The sequence below is a fragment of the Selaginella moellendorffii genome, unplaced genomic scaffold, assembly GCF_000143415.4.
Source record: "Selaginella moellendorffii unplaced genomic scaffold, v1.0 SELMOscaffold_90, whole genome shotgun sequence".
Taxonomy (NCBI): domain Eukaryota; kingdom Viridiplantae; phylum Streptophyta; class Lycopodiopsida; order Selaginellales; family Selaginellaceae; genus Selaginella; species Selaginella moellendorffii.
In genome coordinates, this window is record NW_003314351.1 from 355,501 (window position 1) to 371,666 (window position 16,166).

The following is a 16,166-nucleotide window of genomic DNA, read 5'->3' on the forward strand; positions in this document are numbered from 1 at the left end:
ACTCTACCCCAATGGCACTGTCAAAGTCAGCACACTTGCTGAAGACTTCACTAGATCGTCAACCTCAACAAGCTTGGACCATATCACGTTGACATGTTCAGCATCAGCACCTCAGCAAATTTCCAACCAGAACCGACAAACACCTTGAAACCAACAATCGACAATCACCGGTAGCCAAACTTTAACTCAACTCAGTTAGACACAACTCAACTCGACTCAACACGAACTCATCCACCAACTTCAGCAACAAACAGCAGCAAAAATTATAAGTTCCAAGCTACCGTTGGATCAACGCCACCTCAGCAGATATCAACAGTTGAACTTGAGTTAACTTCATCAGCAATATCCACCATTGATCTTCAATCAAGCCAAGTCAAACCAAATCAATTCGGTCAACAAATCTCTACCATTTATCACCAGCAATCAAGCGCCACATGATCAGCCAACCAACAGTTACGGGTCTCAAGAACCCTAACAGGGGAAGCACTTTGATCTGAAGAGAAAGATGCCAGCTCATCCACCCCGGCGCCTCAGATACATCATACACCATATTCCTAGGCTTCCCAGCAACGACATAACCACTTTGGCTCAAGGACAATGGATTCTAGCTCCAGCCATCAACAAGCCGATTATCTGGTCGAATATCAAGATGGTTCCTTTTACTACAAGAATACAACTTCGAAATCGTCCACAAACCTGGCAAAAATCACTAGCAAGCAGATTATTACAATTATCAACATGTCTAAGTGCACATACAAAAGGGTCTGGGAGAATGCTCTAATCCTGAATATTACTGTCCGCATGGTTTCTCACCACACCTCTTCAACATTTCTCCTACCACTGTTAACTTAACGTCGACACGGGGGACAATTTCAGAATCCAATCGCTTCAATCTCCTTGTATTGTCCACAGCCAGTGTCAGACATAGCACAGCCTTCTCTTTGCTTAGTCTTTGTTAAATTATAATTGGAGAAAATGTGATCTAAGCCAGAATTTCTTTCTTGCTTTCTTACTTTATTCTGATTCATGTTGTGTTCCCATTGTACTTCTAAATTCACAAAAGATTTGCTCGTTCTTGCGCCTCTATTTGACGTTGATGCTGGCGACCAAGATACTTTTCCAGCCCAACCTCAAAGAATCGGTTTCTTCAAGGACCTGCTCTACTTCCCTATCGATCCAGAGGAAGATACAATATTTCTCCTACACTCCTTCATCACAAATTGCATGGCGAGTAACTTCGGACATTGACACCGGCCCCTCCAAGGAGGGACATTCCTTATTCATTCATAATAGTAATGCCCATAACTAGTTTCAGCAACTAGACTAGACAGGCAGAGCGATACCCCCTGCAGCGCAGAGATCAGCTCCGGTGTTGCGATCGTAGAGACTGCAGCCCTCTGTCATGTCCTCACAGCTGCGGCGTGCATTCCTGCAAGACTGCAGGGTGGTGCCCTGAAAAGTTACAGACTTGGTACAAATGGACACTGTGGGCAGGCAAACTTGGACGCAAAACCTCATGGGGTCTTCAGTAGGCAGGCAGGTGCTGTTTGCGGATGGATTCTCCAAGTAGATGCAACCGGATTTCCCGAAGCAGCAACCACAGTTATCTTTGGAGACCTCGGCATTGCAGACCTCCACAATCGAATCAAGCTTACACTTCCTTCCTGCCATGAGCTCTATCGGAGAGGGCTGAGCTTCCTGAACATAATGAACAAGGCGGTTACCTTGATCTGTGCCCTGCTGCTCCAGCCGCGGGATGGGGTCACCGTTAACGATGTTGTAGTAACCGCATCCAGGTTGTCGGGGTGGGAGTTTTCCCTTGAGCACCTTGATGCCTGATGTTGGGAATCCTGATGAAGGCAATGGGCATACGGCCAACTTCGGACCTTGGCACTCCCGGGTACAAGCCCTTGAATCACCGCCAATGCAAGTGACTTGTCCTGAACCAGGTTGCAGATAGACACAACCTTTCTTCAGACTACAGCAGTTGCTGCAATCGGTATAGGTGAGGTCACCATAGCAAACCTCGACGACGCCACCTTGAGCAGCTGCAAGAACAGGAGTCCGAGTTAGAATCGACTGTAACATACAAGTGGAGATCTCTCTCACAGGATAACGAGGCCAACAGAAGAAGAACGAGCACGGGGAGATTGCCACTTCCAGCCATACCTCTCTATTGCAGATCTGATGGGCTTTCGAAGTCCAGCATTGGTGCTTTAGAAATGTTCAAAACGTGTGTCCTTGTTAGCAGCTCGCCACCACACAATGGATATCTCAATGCGATAAGATAAGCCCTCTCACCACGGATGCGACGGGCGAGCTGAATGTCCTTTGGCAATGCCAAAGGACATCTAATGCCAAATTGGCATTAGATAGTGGCTTGCTTTCCGAAGATTCACCGGTAAAATGCGGGAACAATGCCCAGTCTCAGCACAAAAACAAATATCAGCTCCAGTGTTGCAAACGTAAAGATTGCAGCCCTTGATAGAATGAGCGGACCGAAGCTGGAGAGCCTAGGCCTGAAAAACAATCAGGCACGGTTGCAAGGGTGCAGGGTAACAAGTTGCATACGGTGGCAATTTATTTTGGAAAAATGCTCGTCTCGACCATTTTGATTTTTTATATTCATTTTCTGTGTCACATATATTGTCTATATGCCACTTGCAACCCTTGTACCAGGGGTGCTACCCCGATCGATTTTTTGCTCTTTGGTAGGGAAAGCTGGATTACTCCTGTGTTGAGAGCTCATAAAATAGAGTAAATGGCAGCATCTGTTAGAACTAAGCTGAACATGCACACAACCAAGGCAGGTAGCTCACTGGTAGAGCACCTGGCACCAGTGTAGGAGGTCCTGCCTGTCCAGCCATTTTCCAACAGCATCCATCCCTCCAGCTGGCTGAAAGTTTGGATCCCAGGACCATTTTGCACTAACAATGCAAACTTTAACTGAACCAGGCCATGGGGAAGAGTCAACCATTGAACCCAATCATGATCAATAACAAGGACTCGACGCAAAGAGTTTCTTCAATTCTCATATTGGTGTTGGTACAGTGGTTCACATTGAGTTGGTAGCTTCCCAGACAACTTGTTTGGTTGCTGCTAAAGTTCCTTGATGGAACACTGCCTTCAAACCTGTTGTTGGTCGCATTGGAGCTGAAATTTTTTGGAAGGCTCACCCGAGAAGATGGCCTCCCAGTTTATTGGAGTTTAACAGAAGTATGCTCGGAAAGCTGAGAGGAATGCTGCCTTGTAGGTGACTAATATCTGTCGAATCTCAGGAGAGCTGAACAAGCTAGAAGCAGTTAGAGAGTTCCTAATCCCTGCAAGCTGGAATAGTTGGTTTATGAATATCTATCAAATCCATCAAATCCAATGCACCTTCACTGAAAATGTCCAAACACAGTAGGTGTAATGGGACCAATGTCGTACTTGGCACTGTCCATAAACCATGGCTACAACAAAATAGCAATTGTCGTTGGCATTGCTTTGGCCTGTACATGTGATCTGAAATATGTCCTGCCAGCCCACGAGAGAACGAGCTTTCTAAATGCTTGAAAACGTTTAGTGTTTGGAACGTTACATAGGATGAAGTTATCGCCTCTGACGGTGAATCCAAAGCCCTCTCTCCAGATCGTCGCGAGTTTTACAAGTTCCCAGCAAGACACAACCTCACTGGCAGAGCATGGCCCGTGGTGATTCGGCCTCTTTTGTTTTGCGTGGTTTACTCCCAAAGCCGGAGATCAACTTTCATGCTGGGATGCTGGCCGGTGTAACCTTGGGGACGGTGTCTGGTGACGAGTTATTGCAGGGGCCGAGCCTGACCGAATCAACTGGTAAGCTAGAAGTTTTTTTCGTATTTAAGTATTCGCTGACTGATACTTTATTCCAGCGGCTTCGACATGGTCCGTAGCCAACGCCACGGCATTTGGACAGTGGATACAGAGCAGAGGCTCCATCTCTCCCGTTGCATCCGGCTACGTCATCTCCGGCCCGACTACAGCTCTACGAGCCGAGGTTGTTCATGTTTCCATGGAGGAGGAATGGCCGAGGACGCTCCAGAACGGTCTCGTAGCACACTTCGGCTCCTCCAAGGCTCGAGACAGGAGATGCAAGGGATGCGTCTGGGTGGGAATGGCTTGTGTGACAACGCCGGTAGTAGCAGCAACACTAGCAGCAGCAGTGTGGGCACAGGGAAGCCAGGGAGCAGCAGCGGCATCAAGCTGCAAATCCGCTACGTTCTAGAGCAACTTGGAGCGGAATTTTATGGCCTCTCGTGGCTGACCATCAGTCCCATGTATCTCCACCGGCATCCAGTGCCTTACCACTGCGGCGTAGTGCTGCGGCTGGAGAAGCTACTGGATTACCCGGAGGCACCACCACCGCCGCCGCCGCCGCCGCAGCTGTTATGATTATGTACATACGATGTTTAAAACGACAGTATAAAAATACGTATTATTATTAAGCAAAGGGAAGATTAAAAAAAAAGACTTTAGCCTTTGTTCGTTAACCATCTCTTATTTGTTGAGCATACAATGGCGGACGCAAGGGGCTCTTTTCCAGACGTATTACGCTAAACCGGTTAAAGACCGATCCATGCTTAACCTCACAACGATGCACAGCCATATTTCTTGCTCATATCGGTTCTAAGCCAAGGTGCATCGGCCAATGTCGCATTGCTGGATTCCTACCACTTTCGATGAAACTGCATTCTCTCTCGATCAGCCAAAACACCAAGCTATCTTATTAAAATAAAATAATAGAAATTATAAGAATTAAATTTCAGAGGATACCCAACAAAGTCACGCTAGGAGTAATATAATTGTTGATAATCTTGGAAGAAACCTCATAAAAATGTTAAACCATCAAAAGATAAATGTGCACTTCGATTATCACATAGTGTACCATTTTGTGTTCCGCATCCACATAATATTGGATTGTTGCAATGGAAAATCATCTCCTGGTGCACTGCAACAAGCCACTTTATAAGTTTTAAATCCATATTGATCCATATTTCATAAGCTCAGTGCGTGCAGAGAACCAATCAAAATAGTATAGTTCAATATCATCGTTCTGATTTTTAATATCATTCACGATATCCAAAATAGCTTAATAATATTTGTATATTGCATACCCCCAATATCAACAAACTCTTATAAATAGCCACGAGAACAATCTTGACGAGGAAGATTCATCACCAGAAAATGTTTGGCACCAGAATTATATAAATCCATAATACTAGATTTAATGCCAGCCACCACAGATGGAATTGATATTTTCCATATTGCATACCATAATTAGGATTATTACCAATATAATAAAGTGCTTTATCTTTATGAAGTTGTAATATTGTTTATGTCATAGAAAACCTGAAACTTGCGTAGATAAAACATGAGAACAGAAGTATTATAATACTAGTTGGACGAACAGTCACTCCAAATTCAAGCCCATAAAATAAGTTCCATTGTAAGTCAAGCTAGGATGCTCAAAATCTCCAAGCTTGAGAGAACAAGCTAGATAATCAATACAAATATATCCATCCCCTGTGGCTTTTCCAAGTGTCACTCAATATGGCAAATTTCCAGAGAGACTAAAAGCGCCAGCAGCAATTGCTTCAAGGTTGCGGTTGCCAGTATCAGAGAGTGAATCAGTAAAGCTAAAGATTGCTGAGGAACACAAGTGCCATTGAATTTTTTGGCACTATCACCACCTTTGAATCAAGGAGAATTGAAAAGAATGAACGGAAAGCCATGGAAAAAACAAAAAAAGACTTGATGAAAACAATGACCTTATATACGCAAGAGTGTGGTGTCATTTTTATCTGAAATGTTGATATTTTTGTGGTGTGAGGGCCAAGTGTACGGCTACGATGCCGTATACTAATATTAGCGTAGTGGGATTTTGGTAGCCGTCGGATTGGTTTCAATCCGGACCACTCGCTCCTGTATATAAGCTAGGGTTTTTGGGCTAATTGATATGCACATTTCTGTATTCCCTTTCCATATTCCATGCACTCACATTGGTGGAGATGAGGGGCACATTTGATTGTCCCTGGGGAGTGCTTGGATTTGGGATTTCGGTTTAGATCTAGCTTTTGCATTGTCTAGATCTAGCTTTTTCCATTTCCTTTCTTTTGTTCTTTCCTTTCAGGATTTTGGTTTAGATCTAGCTTTTTGCATTGTTTAGATCTACCATTTCTTTCCAGCTTTTTGTCATTTCTCTTCTTTTGCTCTTTCTTTTTCATTCATCTTCATGGCCGATCTGCAATTTCCTCCTTTGACTCTAGAGCAGCAGTTGGTTCAATTGCTTGATGCTATGCGCTTGCAATTGAACAACCAAACTTAGTTGATGGCGGTGTTCACGGCACATGGTACAACTCCTCCTGCTCTTGGTGCCAATCCTCGCGTTCGGCCGGAGTTCTTTCGTGGGAGTTCTGGGGATGATGTGTACCATTGGTTCGATCACTTCACGGTGATTGCCACATATCATTCTTGGGATGATGCTCGATATTTGCGTGAGTTCCCCACATGTCTCCAAGGGACGGCATTGCAGTGGTACAATGGATTGAGCGCAGCCACTCGTGGCGATTGGAGTGTTCTTCCAGACGTCTTCAAATGCGCCTTCGGACACGCCGATGATTGTGATGATGCCTTCCAACAATTGCATCGTCTTCGCCAAAGGCCATCTGAGTCGGTGATGCAATTTGGCGTTCGTTTTCGAAGTCTTTTGCTTCGTGCGGAGCCAAATATGTCGGAGCGGATTGTGGCCAGCACTTCGTCAAGATCTTGTCGGACTTGTGCATGCACTTGCTCCTGCCACTCTTGACGATGCTCTTCGCTTGGCACAACGTTATGAGACGTCGCCTCTTCCACTTCTTGTTACACGTCCTTCAGCCCCACTTCCTATGAGTGATGGTCCTGTTCCCATGGAAGTTGATGCTGCTGCTACTCGAGTCCAAGGACAAGGGCGAGGACGTGGTTGTGGCCGTGATGTTCGTTGCTGGACGTGTGATGAAATTGGTCATACTTATCGGCGTTGTCAGCGCTTTCCGGATTGGCGACCTCCATTTCCTGGGTGGAGACCTTGGCGTCAGCAACGTCCCGTTGGTGCTGCTGCGGTGGAAGGTTTGGATACCGAGGTGCATTCGGGAAACGAGGAGTCGCACGAGTAATGGAGGGACCTTGCGCGAATAAGTTAGTGACCCCTCCATCTTTCTTTCGGGAGTATCATCAAGGGGTTCACTCGGCACCGGTTCATCCAGTGTTTACTTTCCAAGCTCGTTTTTATAACAAGAGGTCTCTTATTCTTCTCTCCATGTTGGTTGATACAGGTTCGAGTTTATCTTCTATTGCTCGACCTGTTGCCACACGTTGTCGTCTACACTTGCGTCGTGCGGCGGATCCAGTTTTCATTCTTTATGGCAACGGCCGTACACATGCATGTGCACAAGATGAGGCGGACCTAGTTGTGCGTGTGGGCAATCTCGAGCTTGAGTTGCTGTCGTTGCGGGTGGTGCCGAGTCAAGCTTTTGACCTCATTCTTGGTATGGATTGGTTGCAGCGCAATCATGCCAAGTGTGACTTTGAGTCTTCTCCCCCTTGTCTCATACTTCCTTATGTTTCATCCATTCCTCTCACTTCCGTACCCCTTCGTCCCTCTACTTCTACCTCTACTTCCATTACTTTTGTTCCCCCACTGTTTCCTCTTGTGTTTCCATCTTGTTCTACTCTTCCCTTTCCCGATCTCTCCGATGATCTTTGTGTTGCAGCGGTTGATCGGCTCATGAAGGAGTATTCTGATCTCTTTGAATTTGACCTATCGTCTGGGGCCAAGATTGCCACACGTCATCCCATTTCAACCGGGGATGCTCGTCCAATCAAGGTTCCTGTTTGTCGTCGGTCACCCAAGGAGATCAAGATTTTACGTGCAAACGTCAAGGAGATGTTAGAGAAGGGTGTTATTTGGAAGTCGCGGAGTCCTTGGGCATATGAACCTCATCTTGTGACGAAGCCTGATGGTAGTATTCGTTTCTGCATCGACTATCGTCCGTTAAATGAAGTGACGATCCCGGACGTGTACCCTCTTCCTCACACTGCTGATCTCTTGGATCGTCTGGGGCAAAGTCGTTGGTTCACCAAGCTAGATCTTGCTTCTGGGTATTGGCAAGTACCGATGGTCGAAGAAGATATTCCTAAGACTGCTTTTCGTACACCATTTGGTCTGTACGAGTTCTTGGTGATGCCGTTTGGTTTGAACAATGCTCCAGCAACTTTTCAGCGGATGATGGACGAGGTTCTTTGCGATATGCCGGAGGTGACGGCTGACTTCATTGATGATGTCTTGATCCACTCAAAGGGGACGTGGGAGGAGCATGTTCGTGATGTTTATAAAGTGTTGGATCGGCTACGCGACGTTGGTTTAAAGCTGAAGCGGTCAAAGTGCGTGTTTGGGTCCAAGGACACAACTTATCTTGGGTACCGTATTTCTCGTGAGGGTTTGCAAGTTGATCCTGACAAACTTGTAGCTATTCTAAAGTTCCCTACACCGAAGTGTGTGAATGATGTGCAGTGCTTTTTGGGTAAGGTGCAGTATCTTGGTCGTTTTGTGGATCATCTTTCCGATCGCACTACACCATTGCGAGCGTTGCTAAAGTCATCAACATCATCTTTCATCTGGTCTCCGGATTGTGAGCGGGCGTTCGTGAATCTCAAAGAGCTATTGACGACTCCTCCAGTTTTGGCATATCCTGACTACACTCGGCCTTTTATTTTGCGCGTGGATGCTTTTGACATTGGTCTTGGAGGTGTGTTGATGCAAGAGAGCTCAAGTGTGCCTGGTCAGCGCCATCCCATTGCATACATAAGCACATTACAACCAGCGGAGATGAACTACTCCACGACGGAGAAGGAGTGTTTAGCAGCAGTCTGGGGTTTCGAGAAACTTCATGCATATCTACATGGTTCTCGGACGTTACTTGAGGTGACCATGCTGCTGTTACTTCATTATTAAAGCAGAAGAACCTGGTTGGTTGTACGGCTCGATGGGCTTTGAAGCTTCAGATATATGATTTCGATGTTGTTCATCGCCCAGGGAGTTCTATGGCTAATGCTGATGCCCTTTCTCGAGCTCCTCTTCCTTCTCCACTCACTTCTCATGTTTCTGACAAACCTGTTGTTCCAGCATCTGTGGATTTTCTAGATGAGGATTCTGTGCCGTCGGCGGTTGCTATCCTTGACGTTCAGTGTTCACAGGGTGCAAAGCAAGATCTACCTTCTCTTGATGAGGTTCGCGAGGCTCAAAAGATTGAGCTGTGGATTCGAAGACTTCGAGATGGGTTTGAGAATCCTGCATCACTTGCTGATGACTTGCTTTTCCGGCATTTACATTCTCAATATCGCCTTGAAGATGGCCTTCTTTATTTTGTGGGGACGGATCCCGATGATCATTTACGGCTGATGGTGCCTTTGGTGTTTATTCCGTGGTTTCTCCATGCCTACCATAATTCTCCTGTTCTAGGTGGTCATATAGGACACCGTTGTGTCACCGAGAAGCTGCGCAGATCTTTCTATTGGCCAGAGATGCGACGTGATATTATCCGGTATGTGCGTAGCTGTGTTTGGTGCCAAGCTCGTAATACTCCCCCTTGTGCTGCGGAAGGACGGTTGGAGTCAATTGTAGTTTCTCGTCTGTTTGAGTTGGTGGCGTTTGATCTTATGGGACCTTTTCCACGATCGACTGTTGGCAATGAGTATGTTGTTATTGCTTCTGACTACTTGACTCGTTGGGTGGAAGTTGGTGCTCTTGCTAGTGCCTTTGCAACTATTGTTGGATACTTCCTCCTCAATCGAGTGGTGTTCTAGCATTCTTGTCCAGAGCGGATTTTTTCGGATAATGGTCCTGCATTTATGGCTGAGGTATTTCATGTTTTGACATCTCAATTGGGGATACGCCACACTTTTACGAGTGCTTATCATCCACAATCAGACGGTCTGGTGGAACGGCTCGTTCGGACATTCAAAGGGATGATTGCGAAGTATGTGAACTTTCAGCATTCGGATTGGGATGGTTATTTGCCGTTTCTTCGGTATGCCTATGTCACAGGGGTGCAGAGTTTTGTTGGTGCTTCACCATATAAACTTCTATATGGTCATGATCCAATATTACCAACAGAGTTGGGTTTACCTTCGCGATTGCCACGAGCTCCTGATGCTAGGTCATGGGATCAATATTTGACAAGCATTCTTCCACTTGTCTGAGCAGAGTCTGCTGAACACTTAGGCCGCGTATAAGTGGGACAACAACGGCGCTACAATTCCCATCATCGTCCACCTGCGGAGTACAAAGTGGATGATTTGGTGTTAGTCCATTTTCCCCATCTTACGGTACGTGGTTTATCTAAGGGGTTCCTTGCGCAGTGGAAAGGACCGTATCGGGTGTTGCGGCAAGTTGGACCACAAGTTTATGAGGTTCGGCATGATGTTCAACAAGCCAATCCTCCGGAGATTGTGCATGTGCAACGGTTAAAACGCTTCATACAAAGGGATCAAGAGCAGTTAATACCGTCTACAAATCCACCGATGCCTCCTCCTGACGTTCCTCCAGATCCCGGCCCATCTACAAGAGAACCCTGACGACCTTCCATTATTCCGAGAGGAGGGGATGATGTGAGGGCCAAGTGTATGGCTACGATGCCATATACTAATATTAGCGTAGTGGGATTTTGGTAGCCGTTGGATTGGTTTCAATCCGGACCACTTGCTCCTGTATATAAACTAAGGTTTTTGGGCTAATTTGTATTCCCTTTTCATATTCCATGCACTCATAGTGGGAATAATCTTTAAAATATATTTTTCTTTCTACACTAGTAACATAGGATTAATTCTCTTGTTTTTCCCATGTCAGCCTTTCTACATTCCAAATGCTACAAAATGACCACTATCCGCTAGCTAGAAAAGTTACTTGTACGATGATGATCATGTCAGTGTTACCGGTTCAAAAGTGTGGATAACAATACATATGCTCCTCCCTGCTCTGGATTCATCCTGAATACCATGTTTGCAGCACAGCCCCCGTTCTGTAAGACTCTATAGCTGGCCCAAGCAAGCTAGTCCACTCCAAAACATCTGGAAAATATGGCAGGTTTGCAATGGCCTCATTAAGATGCCCTGACCGGCCCAACAGATCCACAAAGCATCGATTGGCTCCATTCCATAGTCTGCTACCACTGAAGCAAAGGCACTACCTTCCTCGCCTCACATTTCCAGTATGGCTGCAAGCCACCAGACCCAAAACAAAGCACGTCAAGTCCGGGAGGTGGAGTGTCTTTAGAGAACCAAACAGTTCCAATGCCTCAAATGAGCTAGGGCTACCAGCATCCCGGCATATGAAACCATGTCAGGCACGGGAATCAGGGCCAGCAGCTTCAAATCTCTGCCCAGATGCCCATTACCGGCATATACTGTCAGCACAGTATTCCACGTGGCAGATTCGTGTTGGGGGAGACTTACAAACATTCTTATGGCCTTGGTCAGATGCCCATGCTGAGAATATGCCGAGAGCATTGTGTTGAAGAAAAGGCCTTGCTCTGGCACGGGGTTGAAGTTGTGCTGTATCTCCTCGATTCTGTACGCCACACTTGCTTTTCAAGAGCAGCATTGTGGTCCATGACACAAGATCCCTCTGTGGCATTTTCTCAAACACGCACGTTGACTGCTCTATGCAACTGTGACTGGCATATGCCGCAAGCATTGAGTTTCCAGGAGACAATGTCCCTAAAAACATGGTTGTTGTGCATGAAACCAGGCTTCTTTCTGGCATCTCTTCTAGGAAGTTTGTAGATTCCTCTACACGACCGGCACGGGCATACGCTGCCAGCATGCCATTCCACGTCGCCACATCAAAGGAATACTGCCAAACAGCTGCTGGGAGAGATCCAGCCGTCCATTCTCGGAGCATGCCGCAGACTCGAACATCTTGACGCACTCTTGCATATGCCCAGTCCGGGCATATCCCGCCAAGGGCACATTCCAAGGCATGACGCTCTTGTGGGGCAAAGATTCTCTGGGCTTCCGCCAAAACCCCGTTCAGTACGTAGGCATTGAGCAGGAGATCCCAGGAGAAGGAATCTTTTCTGGGGAGCGAGTCAAACACGCGGCGGGCATTAGAGACAGTAGAGCACCTCCCGTACATCTGGATGAGCTTGTTGCAAAGGAAGATGTCGCCGCTAGTGATGGATTGGATCCTGGAGTGAGCTTGGAGAGCTTGAGATGGAGTTGCACAGCAATGGATGAGCTCCAAGCACCCAGTCATTCTTTCATTCTTTGTGAGTTTAGGGTTTTAGAAGGAAGCAATGCTCCAGCAGCGGGTGAATGCGCTCACGGGGGAGAGCGAATGGATTCTCGTTGGCGATGGAGGCGACGGCGGCGATGCGAGCGATCCCCTGGCAGAGAGCTCGTATCTTGACATGCTGAATGATCGCGCCAGGAACAGGGCATTCTCTTCAGCAATCGCGAAGCTCGGCCGCCATGGCCATGTCCTGGACATTGGGTGAGGCTAGAGAGATCCTTCTTTCGTTTCCTGAGCTCGTTCTTGACAGTGCTGGCACTGGGCTCTTGTCGCTCATGGCTTGGCGGGCAATGGAAGAGCAGTGCCAGGTGACTGCTTGCGAATCTTTTCTTCCAATGTACAAGCTGGCTCGCAAAGTTTGCCGAGACAATGGGACGATGGGAGCGATCAAGCTGCTCCATATGCGCTCGGATGAGATCAAAGTCGGGGTGGACATCTCTAGCAAAGCCGATGCATTGGTACGTTAAGTCTGTACACATTCTTCTTCTTCGTTTCCTCTGGACTCTTTGTCTCTCCAGGTGTGTGAGATTTTAGACTCGGAGTTGCTTGGAGAAGGGATCATTCCAAGTCTAAGGCACGCTCATGAGCATTTACTCCGGCCTAATGCTGCCACAGTGCCATATCGAGCTACTGTGTATGCCCAGGTATATAGCAAAGTCTTTTTTCTTAGCTCAGTGTTGAGTTTACTTCTTTCTCTTAGCTAGTCGAGAGCGACTTTCTCTGGAGATTGCACGACCTTCAAGGGGTAGAAGACCGGCTGCAGGACGGATTGGCTTTCGCTCCCAATGATTTCTACTCTTACTTCAAGCACAGACAGCATGCGTTTCACGTTGATGAAATCCCCGGTATGAAGCTGGTAATTTAGTAGAGTTCTCTTACAAGTTACCAAAACCCGTGGCGCTGCAGCTTTCCGAGCCGTTTGAGGCCTTCGTTCTTGACTTCTATAGAGCTCCAGATGTGCGTGGAGAATTTAATCAAGCCGTGCATGTCAACTTCTCTGGGACTGCTCACGCAATAGTTTCATGGTACGAAACTTGCTCGGATTCGCTACTTCTTGGTTCGCTTTCTTCTCTGCTTGAACTTGACAAGGTGGGTGCTGCAGCTTGACAAAGATGGCCTGGTTTGCTACTCAACTGCTCCTCGTTGGATCAGAGGTTTGTTTTCCTGTTCGATTCTTTGAGTAACTCCGCAGATTTGTGTTCTCAGGGGCAAGCGAGTGGTGTGACCATTGGAAACAATGTGTGTGGTTTCTTCCTGGACAAGGTGTTTCGGTGGAGGAGCAGTCGGAGCTTCGCGTCGTAGTCAGCCATGATGAAGCGTCAGTGCGGTATGACATCAATGGTGGTGTATGCTGTAATAGTTCAGCGTCTGGTTTCGAGCTGAGCCTACAAAGGTGTCGCATGCTTGGTGACGGTAGCAGGCGTTCTATCATACAGTCTGCCATTCAGAAAGCTGTAAGTGTGTTTTGAATCTGTGAGTACGATTGTTTCTTTTTCTTTCTGTCCAGCTTGGAGAACGAGAACTTGGAAACTGTCTCATTCGGGATGACGGCCTGATGAGCGCCGTGTGTGCTCTATCTACACCGCATGGATCCTGCCATGTGGCTGGCTTGTTTCCAGGCTGTAGAAGAGATGGCTTGAAGTACTTGGAGAGCGTCGCGAGCAAGCTGTCTACTATACACAAAGACGTCAAGCATCTCACTGGGGACGATTTCAAGGGGCATAAAGTATACAGTCTTGCAACTCCATTGGATATGGACGGGTTTCTTTCTTTTCGCGACAGGTGGATGTTCTTCTAGGGGAGCCTTATTACGCCACGTACGAGCATGCGTTGCCGTGGAAGCAGCTTCGGTTTTGGTTCGTTTTCGTTTCGTTTTCTAAAGAGTTGGAAGTTGTTTTAAAGCAGTGAGAATCCAGGTACGAGAGAACGACGCTAAGTCCGTTGCTATCAGAGAACCCTATTATAGTTCCCTGCTTTGGAATTCTCTATGGGATGGCTTGTCATCTTCCTGTAAGTTGATTATTTTCTCTGCAGTGACTTTGGTTTCATGTTGGCTAAATCAGGATTTGTGGCAAAGCCGCTGTCGCCTTGAAGAAGTCGATGGCTTTGATCACAGGTCATTGACAAAACCGTTTTCGCTGCTCGAGTTCAACATGCGTGAGGAAATTCAGAGTCTAAGTGGATTTGCAAAGGTTATTCAATTCTGTCCTCTTTGGTACCACTTAATGTTTTCTGCTACTTTTGCACAGGTTAGCGTTGTAAAGACTGGGCTCTGCCATGGAGTTGTCCTGTGGATGGACTGGGTGATGGATCCCGAGAACAAGGATTTGGTACTTTCAACGGGACTTTTAAATCCAAGTGAGTAAGATTCTCTCCATCTCATCTCAAGGAGTTTCGTTTTACGTCTAGGCTGGAAGCAGGGCGTCAAGCTTTTCCGAAAGCCACTGCAAGCCACGGAGACTTTAGAGCTCAACGCGTCCTTCGATTCACAGACTGGAGAGATCAGCATCACTCGCGTGGTCTGAAGCCACAAACTCTTCTTTGCATTTAGGAAAACTTTTAAATCAACATCAGGTAAATTCCAAACATATAGTTCCTATCTCTTGTGCTTCAAGTTCTTTGTTTGTTCGTCCTTGAAGTGTTGTTGAGCCTGAAGTAAAGAGCGTCATACCGGATGCTCTTGATGTACGGTAAATTCCGCCACCTCGCAGTTGCTGAATTATACACCACCAAAATCTTGTTCTCTTGCTGAATTATACACCACCAAAATCTTGTTCTCTTCCTGTTGCTTTTCATCAAGTCCTTCCTTGTTTGGCATTTTCTCTCCTCTTGCTCCGGGCCCATGCTCTTCTCTCCAGGCTGGTCTTCCTCCCACTCCCCTTCGTCTTCCTCGTCATCGTCATCGTCATAAGGCAGAGCTCCAGCACCACCACTCCATCCACAACATTACACGCCCGGAAGACGTGGGCACATCCACGATCCAGCACTTTGTCGGCCCGAGAATGGCTGCGCTGCGATCAAAGTGCCAGAAGTCGAGAATCTTGCGCCGCACAGCACAAACTGGTGGTGGTCACTGTCGTCAACCAGAGGCCACTCGATCCCTTTCTGGGAGAAGAAGGAGCCGGCATCCACTTGCCCGACTCCCAGACGCCGCGCAGCGCGTCGTGATCCCGGCACGACTCGACGACGCTCACGTCCGACTCCTTCCATGCGCTGTTAGCTCCGCGAGTCGAAAGCTTGGACCTGGACGATGCTCTGGAGGAGATTTTGCTGCTGCATGGCGGACACCATGTGACCGTAGCGGAGATAATCACTCGATTGATGGCCCAAGTTCATGGAGTAGCGAACGATCTTGAAGTCCCCACTCGAAGAACACGCAGGGCCAGCAGTAGCCGTTTCACCACGTGCCACGTGTTGGTTACCCCCAGCGAACCAGGCCCTTTTGAGCGGCGCGACATTGTCAACCGGAAAGGTGGCGGCCCAAGAGTTATGGCACGATGACTTTATCTTAGAAAAGGTAGATCTAAATATGGAATGTTCTAAACTCAAACTTGTGTTTTTTTCTCTTTTTGGGCTGCCGCTACATTTGCTGCCGCTGAGGTCGTGCTGCGCCTTCGTCATCTCGATTTCATCGCTGCTGCATTTGCTGCCGCTCTCGATGGCCGTCTTGGGGTCCTCGTGCTGCGCCCTCTCCATGGCCTTCTTGAGGTCCTCGTGCTGCGCCCTCGTCATCTCGATTGCGCGCAGGTCGTCGCCCGCTTCGTCGCCGGGTAACTCCAACTTGTGCGCTCTCCCCTTCTGCAGCAGCTCCTGGATCTCGAACA

The 16,166-nt window shown here is 47.4% G+C and overlaps 4 protein-coding genes across 10 annotated transcripts; 2 read left to right on the plus strand and 2 right to left on the minus strand.

Moving 5' to 3' along the window:
• Positions 1–1,225: 1,225 nt before the first annotated feature.
• Positions 1,226–2,251, minus strand: LOC9639023. 7 transcript variants are annotated; one of them, XR_002990677.1, is made up of 4 exons: positions 2,170–2,251; positions 1,725–2,048; positions 1,514–1,676; positions 1,226–1,452 (listed from the first exon to the last, which is right to left on the minus strand). XR_002990677.1 is itself a non-coding variant. In XM_024662487.1 (4 exons), the coding sequence occupies exons 1-4, from the start codon at positions 2,165–2,167 to the stop codon at positions 1,401–1,403; spliced, it is 597 nt and encodes a 198-aa protein (XP_024518255.1). In that variant the 5' UTR covers positions 2,168–2,209; the 3' UTR covers positions 1,226–1,400. The 7 variants fall into 7 exon arrangements, 5 of the variants coding, with proteins under 5 accessions (XP_024518255.1, XP_002988763.1, XP_024518254.1 ...); XM_024662487.1 differs by having other exon boundaries at positions 2,110–2,209; XR_002990676.1 differs by having other exon boundaries at positions 1,226–1,676; positions 2,170–2,247.
• An 8,964-nt stretch (positions 2,252–11,215) lies between these two features.
• Positions 11,216–12,306, minus strand: LOC112341793 (pentatricopeptide repeat-containing protein At4g02750-like). Its single transcript, XM_024662509.1, has 3 exons — positions 11,702–12,306; positions 11,367–11,619; positions 11,216–11,266 (listed from the first exon to the last, which is right to left on the minus strand). The coding sequence occupies exons 1-3, from the start codon at positions 12,304–12,306 to the stop codon at positions 11,216–11,218; spliced, it is 909 nt and encodes a 302-aa protein (XP_024518277.1).
• On the plus strand, positions 12,220–14,943 carry LOC9639024 (protein arginine N-methyltransferase 1.6). The gene is made up of 13 exons (XM_024662510.1): positions 12,220–12,543; positions 12,593–12,800; positions 12,861–12,986; positions 13,043–13,198; positions 13,249–13,367; positions 13,432–13,496; positions 13,549–13,796; positions 13,850–14,068; positions 14,125–14,198; positions 14,259–14,352; positions 14,406–14,534; positions 14,592–14,700; positions 14,763–14,943. The coding sequence occupies exons 1-13, from the start codon at positions 12,347–12,349 to the stop codon at positions 14,891–14,893; spliced, it is 1,875 nt and encodes a 624-aa protein (XP_024518278.1). The 5' UTR covers positions 12,220–12,346; the 3' UTR covers positions 14,894–14,943.
• A 73-nt stretch (positions 14,944–15,016) lies between these two features.
• Positions 15,017–15,909, plus strand: LOC112341781. The gene is made up of 2 exons (XM_024662488.1): positions 15,017–15,076; positions 15,111–15,909. The coding sequence occupies exons 1-2, from the start codon at positions 15,017–15,019 to the stop codon at positions 15,696–15,698; spliced, it is 648 nt and encodes a 215-aa protein (XP_024518256.1). The 3' UTR covers positions 15,699–15,909.
• Positions 15,910–16,166: the final 257 nt, after the last annotated feature.

Excerpts from the sequence above, each read along its gene's own strand:
- LOC9639023 (XM_024662483.1), bottom strand. The coding sequence starts at position 2,167 with ATGGCTGGAAGTGGCAATCTCCCCGTGCTCGTTCTTCTTCTGTTGGCC. Across the intron at positions 2,049-2,109 it reads TCTGTTGGCCTCGTTATCCT|CTGCTCAAGGTGGCGTCGTC; the intron begins GTGAGAGAGATC and ends CTGTTCTTGCAG.
- LOC112341793 (XM_024662509.1), bottom strand. The coding sequence starts at position 12,306 with ATGACTGGGTGCTTGGAGCTCATCCATTGCTGTGCAACTCCATCTCAA. Across the intron at positions 11,620-11,701 it reads AGTTGCATAGAGCAGTCAAC|AATCGAGGAGATACAGCACA; the intron begins GTGCGTGTTTGA and ends TGTGGCGTACAG. Across the intron at positions 11,267-11,366 it reads TTTCATATGCCGGGATGCTG|CCATACTGGAAATGTGAGGC; the intron begins GTAGCCCTAGCT and ends GGTGGCTTGCAG.
- LOC9639024 (XM_024662510.1), top strand. The coding sequence starts at position 12,347 with ATGCTCCAGCAGCGGGTGAATGCGCTCACGGGGGAGAGCGAATGGATT. Across the intron at positions 14,199-14,258 it reads TGGAAGCAGCTTCGGTTTTG|GTACGAGAGAACGACGCTAA; the intron begins GTTCGTTTTCGT and ends GTGAGAATCCAG. Across the intron at positions 14,701-14,762 it reads AACGGGACTTTTAAATCCAA|GGCGTCAAGCTTTTCCGAAA; the intron begins GTGAGTAAGATT and ends GGCTGGAAGCAG.
- LOC112341781 (XM_024662488.1), top strand. The coding sequence starts at position 15,017 with ATGCTCTTGATGTACGGTAAATTCCGCCACCTCGCAGTTGCTGAATTA. Across the intron at positions 15,077-15,110 it reads CTGAATTATACACCACCAAA|ATCTTGTTCTCTTCCTGTTG; the intron begins ATCTTGTTCTCT and ends TACACCACCAAA.